General features: G+C 34.7%; 1 protein-coding gene across 1 annotated transcript in view; it reads left to right on the top strand.

Moving 5' to 3' along the window:
* Positions 1-1,204: 1,204 nt before the first annotated feature.
* LOC141290634 (FYVE and coiled-coil domain-containing protein 1-like) overlaps positions 1,205-16,325 on the top strand; it is a 22,411-nt gene continuing 7,290 nt past the window's right edge. Inside the window, exons 1-6 of the mRNA XM_073822742.1 lie at positions 1,205-1,215; positions 1,361-1,513; positions 6,817-7,040; positions 10,085-10,226; positions 15,493-15,588; positions 15,677-15,887. Coding sequence (XP_073678843.1) covers positions 1,205-1,215; positions 1,361-1,513; positions 6,817-7,040; positions 10,085-10,226; positions 15,493-15,588; positions 15,677-15,887 — 837 coding nt within the window. The remainder of the gene's footprint in view (positions 1,216-1,360; positions 1,514-6,816; positions 7,041-10,084; positions 10,227-15,492; positions 15,589-15,676; positions 15,888-16,325) is intronic.

Here is a 16,325-nt window from a genome sequence, read left to right as displayed (position 1 = left end):
TATATTATTTTTCTTTTATTTTTTATATAAACATAACATATTTTTCTTAAATATATACATGGGTCAAAGCTGAAAAGGATTTAAGCATAAAAACAGCAAGTATAATACTGCTTTAAATTGTTTTGTTTTTTAATTAAAAAGTTTTCTGTTTAATTTCATTGCATTTTTGAGCAAAAAATAAATATCAACCATTTTTAAATAATTTACAGAAGACACACACAGTCTTGTCAGGCATATTTACATTAGAAATCAATTTATTACATATTAAAAAACAAATTATTTTCACCCCAAATACTAATTAGTTGTAATTATACATTTTTAAAATGTGCCACTATCCTAGGTTTTGCCCATTTGTCAGTAAGAATGTTTTACTGCTTTAAATCACAATAAAAATTTAATATGCTCCCTTATTCATTTATATAATTTAATATGCACAAGTCAGAATAAACATGTTTGATTTATTTTTACATAATTATTGTTACACTGAATGACAGTGTAATATTACTTCAACCAAGTTTTAGACATTTTATTCTCCAAAAACTTATTTGAAACCTTAAAAGTAGATATTTTACTATAATGTGCTTTCTGTTTGACAGCACTAAAAATAGTATTTTTTGTTTTTAATTTGAACTCAGGTTTTTTTTTCTCTTAATAATGTTTTTTTTTTTAATTTACTACTTTAGTCTTGCATATAATCTTGTGCTACTTCAAATAAAAAGCTTCAGGGGAGAGAAACTAAAAAAAAAAAAAACTAGTTCACAGATGAAGCTGCATGAATTCTCAATGAGATTTCAAGAAACACTGATAATGGCTGTGTGAAGTGTGTGTATATCAAAATACAAGAAGCACACATAAAAGCAGTTCAAGAGCCCATTCTTACCTGCTAGATTGTTGTTACTCTCTCAGTTTAATTAATTCCCGTGACAGTTACACACAAACAGATGTTGGTTTGTTATTTTCTCTTTTTAAGTGCGTGGCTTATTACATTGTCATGGATTGTAAGGTAATTCACTTTAATTCTCAATCCAAAACCAAACTAAAACACATGTCTAGAGAGTCAGACAGCTGAGCAGAAAGCACAGTCAAACAAATACAAAGGTGCTGCTTCCACAGAAGTGTATGAGATATTCAGAAACTTACTTAAGCTTTTATATTTGGATGAAATGTGCAGTTCAGTCTGATTCACATAATCAAACAGCTGCAGATGTTTGAAAGGTCTGAAAACTTCATCCTTGACATGAAAAGGAAATGAAACATGAAAAGTGCTTTGCGACTTTGAGGACCCCAGAGACAAAAGAGAAGCAAAGGGATTCTGAGTCTTGCTTGATTTCTTATCTCATCCTTTCTCTCTGTCTTTCAGGGATAAGGATGCTCTGTGGCAGAAGTCGGATGCTTTGGAGTTTGAGCAGAAGCTGAGAGCGGAGGAGCAGTGGTGGCTGGTGGATAAAGAGGCCACACATTGTCTGGGCTGCCAGGGCCAGTTCACATGGTGGCTGCGGCGCCATCACTGCAGGTGGGCAATTTCATGAACACCCACTCTGATCTCAAGTTAGAAGTGAAGTGACATGCAAAATACTGTAGAAAATAAATGCATGCATATTAATGTCAAAGAGGTCCTATTATGCTTTTTCACTTTTTGAATTTTAGCCAGTGTGGGGTCTGTATGTTTGGGCATAAAAAACATCTACAATGTTACAGGTCTCAAAGTCCACTCCAAAGGGAGATATTTTGTTTAAAAAAAAATCCCATTTCAAGAACTACAACGAAAAGCTCCATTGGACTACAGCATTTGTTTTCTGGATGCTGTGATGTCACAACGTGCTCCATTAGAATATCATTCAAATAAATCCCGTCTATGGAAATTCAAATTGTTAAGAGATTTATTCATCTTACAATGTAGATATCTTTACTAGCCTTATGCTGCAGCTGGTTTCAGGCATGTAAATAATTAAATTAATTAACACAATCATGTATCGTTGATCTCGCAGGCTGGTGATAGGACCAACACTAGTGTAGCATATTATTTACTCACCCCCATGCATCCTAGGTGTATATGACTTCCATCTTTCAGATGAATGCAAAAGTAATATAAAAAATTATCCTGGAACTCTAGAACTTTAGAATGGCATAGACCTGTGTTTCTCTTCATCAGTCCAAAACAAGTGCATTGATCCATAATAAAAAGTGCCTCACATGGCTCCGGATGGGGCAGTAAAAGCCTCCTTTAGCGAACCAATGTGTTTTTGTTAAAAAAAAAAAAAAAAATCCATATTTAAAACGAAATAATCACTTTAATTAGGGCAAAAATCATTGTTTATCAATATTGTAATTACTATTATTTAACATGATTATGACAGGGTCCAAAACGTTTTATTAGTGATTAATTTAAAGATGGCAATACAGCAGAAAAAGATACAAAAAAAAGTGCTTTAAAAAATACTGAATACATTTAAGTCTAGTCTAACAATACTACAGAAACTAAATGTAATTATTTGAATGTAAAATAAAACAGCGTCTTCACTGTTCGTAGTTAGTTAATAGTTAAACATGCTTTGTTTCTTATTAAAACTACAAAAGTCCTTCATTTAAGAGCAGTGAGTATTTTTACCTTTTATTAATATTAATCATATTTGTTGCCGCTTTAAGTGTCACACGGATCCAATGTACTGTTACCCACGTCTTTGATCATTTAAGGCATAACTGACAAGGGTTTACATGAATAATCACCAAGCTCCTCATTTTGAAATATTTTTGTGTGTATTTGACCATTTAGACATGCACCTTGAGCTAAAAGATAACTTTGCATGACCTTGTTCTGCTCCGTCTCTGAGCGCATACACAGAACAGTGCAAGTTTCTTACGCTCCATTAAAAACACAACATCAAAGAAACAATAAATCAAGCACGTCCTGTTTTATGAAAGTCATGTTACATGATTTTGCTGAGTTGCATGTGAAATTAGACTTTTATCTAATGAGCGAAAGCGCATCACTGGTAAGGGGGGCGGAATGGGGCGCAATAATCATCTCGATTACGGCATTTTCATGATCATTTGAAGCAGAAATTGATAATTGCACAGCCCTAACTTTAATCTAGCTTGTGCAGTTGTACAAGGAACTTGCTGCTTTGGGAAAGGGTGTGGCAGGACTGAAACGCTGTCTAAGCTGTTCGCCAATCGCAACGCAGTGGGACTGCTAACCAATCACAACAGATTTTGTTTTTTGGAAGGCGGGCCTTCGTCAAACCCGGGACTAATCGAGCCATTTGTGCCAGCCTGGGGAGAAAGCTATTGTAATAATGTAAATTATGTGAAAAATAATGGGTTTTTCGAACCACCAAGCATGAGAGCATGTTCTAGTGCACCTCCAAAACAAAATAAAGGCTTTGTAAAAGAGCATAATAGGACCCCTTTAAGAAAAGCAGAAGGCTCTGAAATTGTTGGGGTAACGCATTACAAGTAACGCAAGTTACGGTATAATTATACTTTTTCCAAGTAACTAGTAAAGTAATGCATTACTTTTTAATTGACAAGAAAATATCTGAGTTACTTTTTCAAATAAGTAACATCACTTACTCCCCCCCCATATATTGATTAAAAGCTCTTCTGTCCCCATGTTGAGAGAAATTGTAAGTAAGATGTTACTTTAGTTCTAGAATAAATGTGAATAATCTCACTCATTAAAAAAACAGTATATATTCCTCAAAATGAATAAAAACAGTGAAATTCAAAGCAAACCTGAAATAATTAAATATGTTAAATAATACAAATATCCTTTATGTATTTAATCCCATTTTATTAACCAATGTTAAGGGTTGGCAGGGTTGACATTTTTTCATCTGCGGTCTACTGTACAGACGTGAATTTACTTTTTCTAAGCCTGAGGCTTTTGGTGTGAAAAGGCTTTTACATTTGCCTAAAACAGAACTTTTTATATTAAAAACAAACAAGCAACCCCTGCCCAGATTTAAAAAGTAATGCAAAAGTAACGCAACCCATTACTTTCCATTAAAAGTAACGCAATTAGTTACTATTTTAAGGAAGTAACTCAATATTGTAATGCATTAACTTTTCCCGACACTGAGCACACAGTGCAAAATGTCTGGCTGGAAAATGGTAATATTTCTTGAAGTTAAATTAAACTTCTTTTGAAACAATGTGTATTTTTAAATGTACTGTGCAATGTAAATCTTCTGTTAAATAATGTAAATATATGCATGCATTTTTACCAGAGTTTTGAGTGTCCAAATACTTTATGTTGTGCAGGTTTAACACTGGAAGTGTTTAAGTCTTTTTTTCTGGGCGCAAACAACACATTTTTGGCCGTTTGCTTTGCTGCCTGATCTGCATAATGACTTTAGTCAATCTGGCTGAAACAATGCAGACAAAACATGCAAATTATCATCATCGCTGAGAGCAATTCATTCGCAGTCAGTCCTCACCTAAGGTCTTTTAGACACTTTCTGAGGTTTTATTGCAATTCTCTGAGTACAGAAATATTTTTGTCAAAATTAAGATGAGTTTGTTTCTTTATGGGAACAGATTTGGAGAAATTTAGCATTACATCTTTTGCTCACCAGTGGATCCTCTGAAGCGAATGGTTGCTCTCAGAATGAGAGTCCAAACAGCTGATGAAAACATCACAATAATCCACATGAGTCCAGTCCAACCATGTCTTGTAAATTGAAAAGCTGTGTGTTATTATAGATCATGGGCTTTATTTTGTCCAGAAGTGAGAGTTTAATGTTAAAATGTGACAATGATGGGTTTGTTTCTTACAAACATGCAGCTTTTTTCTGCAATTAACAAGATGTTAATTGATGGACTAGAGTGGTGTGGATTATTGTGATGTTTTTTGATTATTGTGGACTCTCATTCTGATGGAACCCATTCACTGCAGAGGATTCATTGGTGAGCAAGTGATGTATTTCTAAAAAAAATTCCAAATCTCTTTTAAAAAAATAAACTCATTCTGAAGAAGTTTCTTTTTTTTTTTTTCATTCTGGGCAAAATATTTTTTTATTTTTTATTTTTGCTGTTTTCAGTACTTATGGTTATATTATATGAAATATTTAATATATCTTATAAAAAAAGACCTGATAAATGATTTGCCAACAATTTTCTGCTACAGTACTACAGTATTTAGACTGGCAATTTTTCACAGTGCATTTCTATGGACCTATTCATACCTGAGAATGATTTTTCCTCTTGGTGTGATTTAATTTAGTTTAGGTCTGAAAATCATTGGATGATTTTTGTGGGGATTATCATTTTTATTCATTTATTTTTTAAGTTCACTTCAAATTCTTTACATTTTTAAAAATAGTCTATGAATGATTGGATGATTTTTGTCTGAAATGTGTATATTTTGTTTTTAAACAATTTTTTTTTCTCTCCTAACAATGACGTAAGCCCATCTTTTACTTGGGTCTTGCATGTCATTTTGTGCTACTTAAAATAAAAAGCTTCAGGGGAGAGAAACTAAAAAAAACTAAATGTGAGATATTTCACATATGAAGCTACTTGAATTCTCAATGAGATTTTAAGAAAAACTGATAATGGCTATGTGAAGTGTCTGTGTATCAAAATAATGCATCAATCTCAGCAAAAAATGTTTGGACTATTGTAGCTTGTTTCCACCACTGATTAAAAACTCGCAATTCTGTTTTTTTCCTCAGAATTTTGTCATTTAAACTCACAATTGCAAGTTCTCAAGTCAGAATTGCGAGATATAAACTCACAATTCTAATTGTTTTCTCAGAATTGCGATATAAACTTGCAGTTTTGACTTTTTTTTTATTCTCGCAAATGCAAGTTTATTTCTTGCAATTAAATGTTTTTTTCTCAGAATTGCATGACATGAACTTGCAATTAAGTTATATTCAGAATTGTGAGATATAAACTTACATTTATGACCTTTTTTTCTTAGAATTTTGTGATATAAGCTCACAATTGCGAGAAATAGAATTGATAAAAACCCTCGGAATTCTGACTTTTTTTCAAAGAATTTTGTGATTATAATTTTATTATACAATTGCAAGTTTATATCACAAAATTCTGAGAAAAAAAGTAAGAATTTCGAGATATAAACTCACAATTGTGAGGTTATATTACGCAATTCTGAGAAAAAAGGTCAGAATTGTGCATTTGCAATTCTGACTTTGCAATTGCGAGAAATAAAGGCAGAGTTTACATCGCAATTTTGAGAAAAAATGTAATTGTTTATATCTCACAATTCTGACTTTTTTCTCAGAATTTTGTGATGTAAACTCGCAAGTACATAAAATTATAATTACGAAATTCTGAGAAAAAAGTCAGAATTGTAAGTTTATATCTCGTAATTCCGACTATAACTCTCAATTGCAAGTTCATATCCTGCAATTCTGAAAAAACGTCATAATTACGAGAAAAAGTGTCATAATTGCAAGACATAAACGTGAGTTTATATCTCGCAATTCTGACTTTATTTCTCAGAATTGTGACTTTATTTCTCAGAATTGTGACTTTATTTCTCAGAAGTGCGAGTTTATGTCTCGCAATTGTGAGAAAGAAGTCAGAACTGCGAGTTTGTATCATGCAGTTCTGAAAAAAAAAATAGAATTGAGCTTTTATCTTGCAATTCTGAGAAAATGTCAGAATTTTAATTTAGACTTTAACCCAATTGCGAGTTCATAACATGCAATTCTGACTTTATAATGCAATTCTGAGATTTTTTTTATTATAATGATCTTTGGTGATGCATTGTTTGCTCTAAAAGTATTTTTTGTCTTTTGTGCCAAATATTTGGACTAATGTTCTTTTGTACTGTGTTCCTGGCAGGTTGTGTGGCCGTATTTTCTGTTACTACTGCAGCAATAATTATGTGATGACAAAAAGCTCAAAGAAGGAGCGCTGCTGTCGAGAGTGCTACACACAGCACAATGCTGTGGTGGAAAGATTCACAAAAGCTGAACTCGAAAGCTCATCAGAGAATCCACCGCTGCCTCATGAGAATGCTGCTGGTCAACCACCACCACCTTATATACCCACACCAAGAGTTACAGGTACAGACCCTAAAAAATACTTACGAGTGGATTTCACATGAATACAACCTTAAAAGTTGTAATTATGTTATATGCATTATGTTGATGAAGAGTAGCCAGAAAGCACTACTAATTTATCTGATTCACATGAACAGACTTGCGCAATCAACTTGCGTTTCTTATGACAGATAAAACTTAAATTACACAGCAAATATGCATCCTTTGCTCCTCATTGTGTTGCATTAGTGCTAAAAAGCTTTCTGCCTCCTGACTGTGAATACGTTAGAGTTCATTTTAGTCTTGATTATATTATAGTTTCTGTCTTGAAGGTTTAAACTTCCCAGGAGGTCTTGAATGTAAAATTGCTTGAGTTGTTATACTTTAAGTTTTAAATTCAAGAAACTTTTTCCATTTAAGAGGACCTTAGAGCTTCCTTAGCAAGCGTAAAAGTTACTTTTCTTTCATGTGAACGCTCTACATAAGTACTGATAACAAAGGTGCTGTCAACTTCGATTGGTTTTTCATTCTGAGTGTGTGAATACAGCGGCACACGTGATTGAGAGAACCTTCAAGTGCTGAAACATATTGTTCTGTCTGCAATTCATCTTTTGTGTCTGAAGATTGTCTTTATGAATGGATTGAATGGCCAAGAAGTCCATTTTTGAATGCTAAATGACCAGGATTTCGCCACAGGGAGCTGTTTTTAACATGCGTCTTTGTAATTGTAATTGACAGGTGGAATGTCAGAATTTTTTCTTGACTGTAACAAGCAGTCCTGTCATTGATGCACAGCAAATATCGCTTGTTAATAAATCTACCTAGGGGGCACCTGATGGTTTAAAAGCCAGATACAATAACTCTTGACATTTGAATGGAGTATAGCAGAAATTTGTACAAAAGAAAGTATAACTGTTTAAATCCTATTCATTACAAGGTTTGATACCTAACGTGCATATAGAAATCTGCCTCAGCAATCTCTATATGTGATCCTGGACCACAAAACCAGTCATAAGTAGCACGGGTATATTTGTAGCAATAGCCAACAATACATTGTATGGGTCAAGATTATCGATTTTTCTTTTCTGTCAAAAATCATTAAGATAATAAATGTTCCATGAAGATATTTAGTAAATTTCCTACTGTAGATATATCAAAACTTAATTTTTGATTAGTAATATGCATTGCTAAGAACTTCATTTGAACTTTAAAGGCGATTTCTTTCTCTGTCTCTCTCTCTCCCCCTCAGATTCTCTCCCAGATTTTCAAATAGTTGTATCTCAGCCAAATATTGTCCTATCCTAACAAACCATACCATCAATAGAAAGCTTTCAGATGATGTATAAATCTCACTTTCCAAAAATTGACCCTAATGACTGGTTTTGTGGTCCAGGGTCACATATATGTGACCACACCATCTATGTATCATCAATTATTAGTCATTTAAACCTGAATAATAATACACAGAAACTTTAGTAGCCATTGAGTATTGTTTTGGTAATAATTTTTAACTATTATAGTATTTATTAATATTTTAAAAAGCCTTTTTATATTGAGTCTATTTTGAGTTTTTGTTAGTTTTAGTTGTAATTTTAGTAAATCAGCTTATTTTAGTTAGTTGGCAAGGCACCTTTTTTTAGGTTGAAGTTTTTAATCTAATATTTCAGTTAATGAAATCAAATTTTTTTTAAATAGCAACACTATTATATGTTAAAGGATTAGCTCACTTCCAGAACAAAAATTTACAGATAATGTACTCACCCCCTTCCCATCAAATATTCATGTCTTTCTTTTTATTAGTCGTAAAGAAATATTTTTTTTTAGGAAAACATTTCAGGATTTCTTTCCATATGGTGCCCCCAATTTTGAACTTCCAAAATGCAGTTTAAACACAGCTTCAAATGGCTCTAAACGATCCCAGCCGAGGAAGAAGGGTCTTATCTAGCGAAACGATCGGTTATTTTCAAACCAGTTTGACAATTTATATACTTTTTAACCACAAATGCTCGTCTTGTCTCGTCTTTGCGATGTGCATGTGTAGTCTGTGTGATCCGTGTCAATACAGTTAGGGTATGTCGAAAAACTTCCATCTTGTTTTCATCTTTAGTATCATCCTACAACGCTGTTTTATCGTTTTTTGTAAAGGGCGTTAGATCTTCTTTGTATGTTCACTTTGTAAACCCTGGGTCGGTACTTCTGCAGCGATGTAGGATGATTTTGAAGTTGGGGAAGAAAATGTGATGGTAGACTAGACAAGACGAGCATTTGTGGTTAAAAAATATAAAACTGTCAAATTGTTTAGAAAATAACCGATCGTTTCGCTAGATAAGACCCTTCTTCCTCGGCTCGGATCATTTAGAGCCCTTTGAAACTGGATTTAAACTGCATTTTGGAAGTATTTTCCTCAAAAAACATAATTTTCTTACGACTGAAGAAAGAAAGACAAAAACATCTTGGATGACAAGGGAGTAGGTGCATTATCTGTAAAACTTTGTTCTGGAAGTGAACAAATTCTTCAGTCCAAGTTCAGGACTCTTGTTAAATATATTTAATTGGAGTGTCTGGTATTAATGCCAGTAGAAAGCTTTTTTTATAAAGTACACTCACTCACTCTACACTGGGACTTGTTTAGAAAGTTTTGCAAAAATATGCAAAAAATCTTGCATATTTAAAACTGCTGTATTTTTCTGTTTGCTTGGTTTTTATGTAACTCTAGTATTATTGGTTTTATATGTAGTTTTTGCCATGAAGCTAGCCTTAAATGCTGACATGGCAATACAAATAAATAACTACTACTACTAATCAGGACTCTTGCTTAAAGGGATAGTTCACCCAAAAATGAAAATTCTGTCATTACTTAGTCACCCTCCAAATCCGCAAGACCTTTGTTCATCTTTGGAACAAACAAATTAAGATATTTTTGATGAAATCTGACAGCTTTCTGACCCTGCATAGACACTAGGGAAGATGAAGAGAAGAAATTGTTGAGTAAACTCATTATTTTTGTTTTCTTTGCACACAAAAAGTGTTTTCGATAACTCGATAACTTCCTGTGTCCTGACTTGCAGTTACAGATCCTGGTGAGAAACCAGATGACGGGGTGTTTGACATTATAACGGATGAGGAAGTGAATGAGATCTATGACAGTGACTCGCGCACCACCACCGGGTCACAGGAGGAAGAAGGAGATGGAGGGCAAACCGGAGACCTGTAAGTCTGTAATAATCCTAGACAGCACCAACTGTAAATAGAATCAAAACTTTGGGGTTCCTTTTTTAAGCAAGGATGCATGAAATTGATCAAAAGTGACAGTGCAGACATTTATATGTTGAAAAAGATTTCTATTTCAAATAGAAATAAATGCTGTTCTTTTAAACTTCCTATTCTTCAAGGAATCCTCAAAAAGGTGTCAGAAGAACATCTGTTTTCAAAAATGATAATAATAAGAAATGTTTCTTGAGCATTTCAGCATATTAGAATGATTTCTGAAGGGCCATGTGACACTAAAGACTGAAGTAATGATGCTAAAAAACATTTGAAAAATGTATTTTTTAACTGTATAAATAAAAGCACACTTTGTGAGCTTGAGAGACTTCAAATACATTTTCGAAAAATCGTACAGATACCAAACTTTTAAACAGTAGTGTACCTGGTGAACTAATCTAGCTTAAACTTTAAACCTGTATTTAGATATGCTAATGAATACATGTAAAAGTAAACCAAAATACATTTATGCCACATATACAGCCTGTGTAAAAGCTCAGTTTTCCTGAAAATTCCATTTTAAAATGTTTTTTTAAACTGTATAAATAAATACAGCCTTCATGAGCATGAGAGACTTCAAAAACATTTTAAAAAGTCAGACACCAAACTTTTAAATGGTAATGCACCTGGTGAACTAATCTATCTTGAACTTTAACCCTAGCTTTCAGATGTGCTTATGAATAAATGTAAAAGCAAACAAAAATACATTTATGCCACATGTACAGCTCAGTTTTGTAGTATATGCTGCTTAAGATGTGAAGTTTTTGCAAATAAAGATGCTTTTAGACTTTTTATTGCAATAAGACTGTATAATGCCAGATGCATATTTTTATTGTGAGACATTTTCCATTCTTTTAAGTCTAAAAGAATAATTAAGGGAACAAATAAGGAACCGCATTTAATAAAAGAATTTCTGTATGAAATGTGCACAAACGCACACACACAAAAAGAAACGACTAGAGACAATAGACGCGCTAAAACGTTCCCATGTCCTCAGAATCACACTCAGAATTGCCCAATTTGTAGCAGTGTTATCAAGATTCCCTAGGCTGCATCACCGGGCCTCTGTTTAGAAAATTGTGCTGTGATGCTTCCATAAATAAGTGTTACAGACAGACAGGAAGTCCTGCCGGGAGATTGATTGTGGAAGGGGAGGTTGATGACTGTCAATTTATGCAATTCATGCCATCTTGCCTTGCGTGCATTTCCTAACATTTGTCACTCTGAGATGAGCACCTGCCTGGCATGTAATTCTAGAGCAACCTCAAAAGATCTCTTTTTTTTTTTTTTTGTGGGTGAAAGAGGTTTTCTGTAATTAGCCACACTCACTAGGAAAAGAGAGAGTTTTGATTGATCTATTTTTTGAGTCATTTTAGTGTTTTAGTGACGCAAACAATAAGGGAGCCCAGCTGAAAAATCACATTAATTACTTTTTTTTTTTTTTTTGCTGATGTGCCTTTGAGAGCTCGATGCATACACCATTTTTGCATTTAAAGTAAAAATGGTTCTTGCTTGCAGGTTTGCTGTTGGATCCAATTGAGATTTTGCCTGCTTCATCTTTTGATAGCAGTCTCTCTGCAAAGCTGCTTTACATTGTGACAGATTTCTATAGTAATCAAAACTGAAATAAGCCACACAACCTGATAAGTTCACCCTGAAATGAACAGGAATAAGAGATCCAGAACCGGCACACATACACTACTATTGAAAATGTTTGGATCAGCATGAATCTGTGTATTAGAATGAAGGAGAGAGTAATGATGCTAAAAATTGTGACAGGAATAAATAACATTTTGCAATATTGTCAGGTAGAAAAAAGCTTAAATTGTAATAATATTCCATAATTACAGTTTTTCTGTATTTTTGATTAAATAAATCCAGGCTTTAAAAAAAGCAAAAAAGACCCCACATTTTTTAAATGGTAGTGTATTTGGGACTTCATTCATTCAAATGTATTGATCTGTAATATTTAATATAAAACAGCTGCATAATTTCAGAGGGACTAATTTGTGCAGCTTAGTGTTTTGAAGATCTGAAAATGCAGAATGTTTTCATAGTTCAGTGAACTGTTACTTAAAAACAAGGACAGTTTTTTGACAGTTTAGACATGAGGGCACCTTTTTCTTTGACTTGGACCATCAAGCAACCACATAACAACCCATTTTAAGGGGTCATGAATTGTCTTTGTTTTTTATTTTGTACTATTCTCTGAGGTCCAATTATAATGTTATCAAGATTTTTACATCAAAAAACATAATTTAGAAGTAATAGGCTATTCTCTGTCCTGTTTTTAGCCCCCCTCAGCAGAACGCCCTGTCTGAATAGGCATGGCGAATTGTAAACTCTATGATTGGCTAACAGCATACATAATTCCTCAAAGATGGACGCCGCTGTGATTTAGGTCTAAAGCATAAATAACTCAGTACATGTCAAATGATCTGTAAGAAGAGACAAAGCAATAGTGACCATGTGATAAAACAGTTACTTACACTTTTTTTTTGCGGATCCAAGCAGCATTGTCTTTTTGAAAATCCCGCTTCAAATTTCGCCGCTTCTTGGTTCCCTGAGACAAGGTGGGGAAAATAATTTTTTTATCCCCTGCTGATTTTGCACGTTTGCCCGCTGACAAGGATCAGTCTATAATTGTAATGGTAGGTTTATTTGAACAGTGAGAGACAGAATAACAACAAAAACATCCAGGAAAACACATTTCAAAAAAGTTATAAATTGATTTGCATTTTAAAATGAGTATTTGTCCCCTTCGCAAAACATGACTTAGCTAAGCCCTTGTTGGCAATCACAGAGGTCAGACATTTCTTGTAGTTGGCCACCAGGTTTGCACACATCTCAGGTTCGGATTTTGTCCCACTCATCTTTGTAAATCCTCTCCAAGTCATTAAGGTTTCGAGGCTAATGTTTGACAACTCGAACCTTTAGCTCCCTTCACAGATTTTCTATGGGATTAAGGTCTGGAGACTGGCTAGGCCACTCTAGACCCACTCTGCTTCTTCTTGAGCCACTCCTTTGTTATCTTGGCTGTGTGTTTCGGGTCATTGACATGCTGGAATACCCATCCACGATCAATTTTTAATTAGGGAAGGTGGTTCTTACCCAAGATTTGAAGAAAAACACCCCAAAGCATGTTTCCACCTCCATGTTTGACAGTGTAGATGGTGTTCTTGAGGTCTTAGGCGGCATTCCTCCACCACCAAACACGGCAAGTTGAGTTGATGCCAAAGAGTTCATTTTGATTTTGGTCTCATCTGAGCACAACCGTTTCTCCCAGTTCTCCTCTGAATCATTCAGATGTTCATTTGCAAATGGTAGTATGTTACCAATTGTTTTCTTGGTGACTTCCCAGCTGCCCTGAGATCATTGACAAGATCCTGTCATGTAGTTCTGGGCTGATTCCTCACTGTTCTCATGATCACTAAAACTCCACAAGGTGAGATCTTGCATGGAGCCCCAGACCGAGGGAGACAGTTATTTTATGTTTCTTCCATTTGCAAATAATCGCACCAACTGTTGTCACCTTCTCACTAAGCTGCTTGCGATAGTCTTGTAGCCCATTCCAGCCTTATGTAGGTCTACAATCTTGTTCCTGACATCCTTGGACGGCTCTTTGGCTTTGGCCATGGTGGAGAGTTTGCAATCTGATTGACTGAATAATTGATTGCTTCTGTGGACCGGTGTCTTTTATACAGGTAACGAACTGAGATTAGGAGCACTCCCTTAAAGAAAGACACCTGGGAGCCAGAAATCCTCCTGTTGATTGATAGCAGTGTTGTTTTTGACAACCATCTTAGATTTAGTCTTAGTCTTAGTCTTTTGGACTAAAACGCTTCTTAGTTTTAGTCAAATTTTAGTCACTTCTATATGTGATAGTTTTAGTCCAATTTTAGTGGACGAAAAGTCAAAAAGGTTTTAGTCTAGTTTTAGTCGACGAAAAGTCAAAAAGGTTTTAGTCTAGTTTTAGTCAAAAAAGGGAAAAAGGTAGTCTTTTAACAAATTAATGTAGGTCAGTAAGTATTTTGCTGTTGGGTAGTGTCACTTATAAGTTCTGAAAATAGCAGATCTATAGTTCAACACAATGTGAGCTTCCGGATCGACTATTTTCACCAATAATGAAGGAATGTTTTAGAACATAAAAGACAAACAAGGATGTAATGCTAAAACGGCTTGCCATACTAGTATAGCAAAGATTATTTAATGCTAAAACGGCTTGCCATAGCGTCAGATACTTTTTAAGTTTTAATTGGCATGCACAATAAGCGGAAATGTCATGCATTTTAAACGTCTGACGGACCACCCACTAACATTTTCGTCTATTCTCGTCTCGTCAACGAAAACTCACACACGTCTCGTCATGTTTTAGTCATCAACGAGCCATTTTTATCTCGTCATCGTCTCGTTATCGTCATGAAAAAAAGTGGCATCAACGAAATGATTTCGTCATCGTCATCGTTGACGAAAACAACACTGATTGATAGGGGATCAAATGCTTATTTCACTCATAAAAATGCAAATCAATTTATACCTTTTTTAAATGCGTTTTGTCTGGATTTTTGTTGTTGTTATTCTGTCTCTCGCTGTTAATAAACCTACCATTAAAATTATAGACTGATCATTTCCTTGTCAGTGGGCAAAAGTACAAAATCAGCTATAATTACTTCAAAAGGTCAAGGCAATTTGGTTTTTTAGTGTATCACCCCTTTAAGAAGAATTGAAACCCCTTAAAGGAATATTTCACTCAAAATTAAAATTCTTCATTAATTACTCACCCTCGTGTCGTTCCAAACCCTTCCTTCATCTTCGGAACACAATGTAACTATTACGTTCAAGGCCCAGAAAGGTAGTAAGGACATTGGTAAAATAGTCCTTGTGGAAGTGGTTCAGCCTTAATTTTATGAAGCTGCGAGAATACTTTTTGCACATAAAGAAAACAAAAATAATTAAAAGTAGTTGTATGGTTTATGGATTTCATCAAAAATATCTTAATTTGTGCTCCGAAGATAAACGAAGGTCTTATGGGTTTGGAATGACATGAGGGTGAGTAATTAATGACAGAATTGTAATCTTTGTGTGAACTATCCCTTTACGCAACATTATAGCAACATCTAGGCAACATCTAGGCAACATTCTGAACATTCTAGCTTCAAAATTTGTTACATTTTTTATAGTTGATTTATTGTCTTTTATTTGTCTTTTACAGTAGCATCTCGAGTGATGTGACCCCAGATGAACAGGAAGAGATGGTCTCTACTATACAGGATGCAGAAATCACCCTCCTCAAATCAGGAGAACTCACGTTAGTATATGCCTACACACTGACACACACATAATCATCCGGCTACACTATTGTTACTACTGCTGATTGGGTGCATGTCTTTCTGTAGTGCCTCTGTGCCCCTGGATATAGATGAGATTCCTCATTTCGGCGATGGTTCCCGTGAGCTGTTTGTCAAGTCCAGTTGCTATAGTGCCATTCCCATCACCGTGGGCGACCGCGGCCCCATCATCAACTGGGTTTTCTCTTCTGAGCCCAAGAGCATCTCCTTCACTGTGGTGTACAGAGAGACACTTGACACACCTGTCGAGCAGGCCAAGGTATCAAACACATGCATACATGCCCTTCAACACCTGTTTGGCATGCAGAGGTTGCCACAGACAACATACACCCACTGCTGAGTCAACCATCACTAAAGCTGGCTTTGTTAGTGTGATGCTCGAATAGTTAATAAAATACAACAATGCATTTCTGCAAAGAGTGTTATTAGAGGCGTAGTTATAGGTCTCTTTGTGTTTTAAAACTCAGATCACAGCTCTGAATATCACCCCCCCCCCCCTTTTTTTTGTTGTTGTGGGGGAGTAAGAAATAAATTAGAAGAAATATTGTAATATTATAATTGTCAATATTAACTTTGACTTCCTTTTGTAGAAATGGAGGATATTTTAATTATATCGAGAATATCTGAAGATTTTTTTCCATGCAGTGGAATGTAATAAATAAATTCCTTCAAAAAGCAAAGGAATCTAAACCTTTTT

This window comes from Garra rufa, chromosome 18 (genome assembly GCF_049309525.1).
Source record: "Garra rufa chromosome 18, GarRuf1.0, whole genome shotgun sequence".
Classification (NCBI taxonomy): Eukaryota; Metazoa; Chordata; class Actinopteri; order Cypriniformes; family Cyprinidae; genus Garra; species Garra rufa.
Note: the sequence above shows the minus strand (reverse complement) of the source record. Positions and strands in the feature narration are given on the sequence as shown.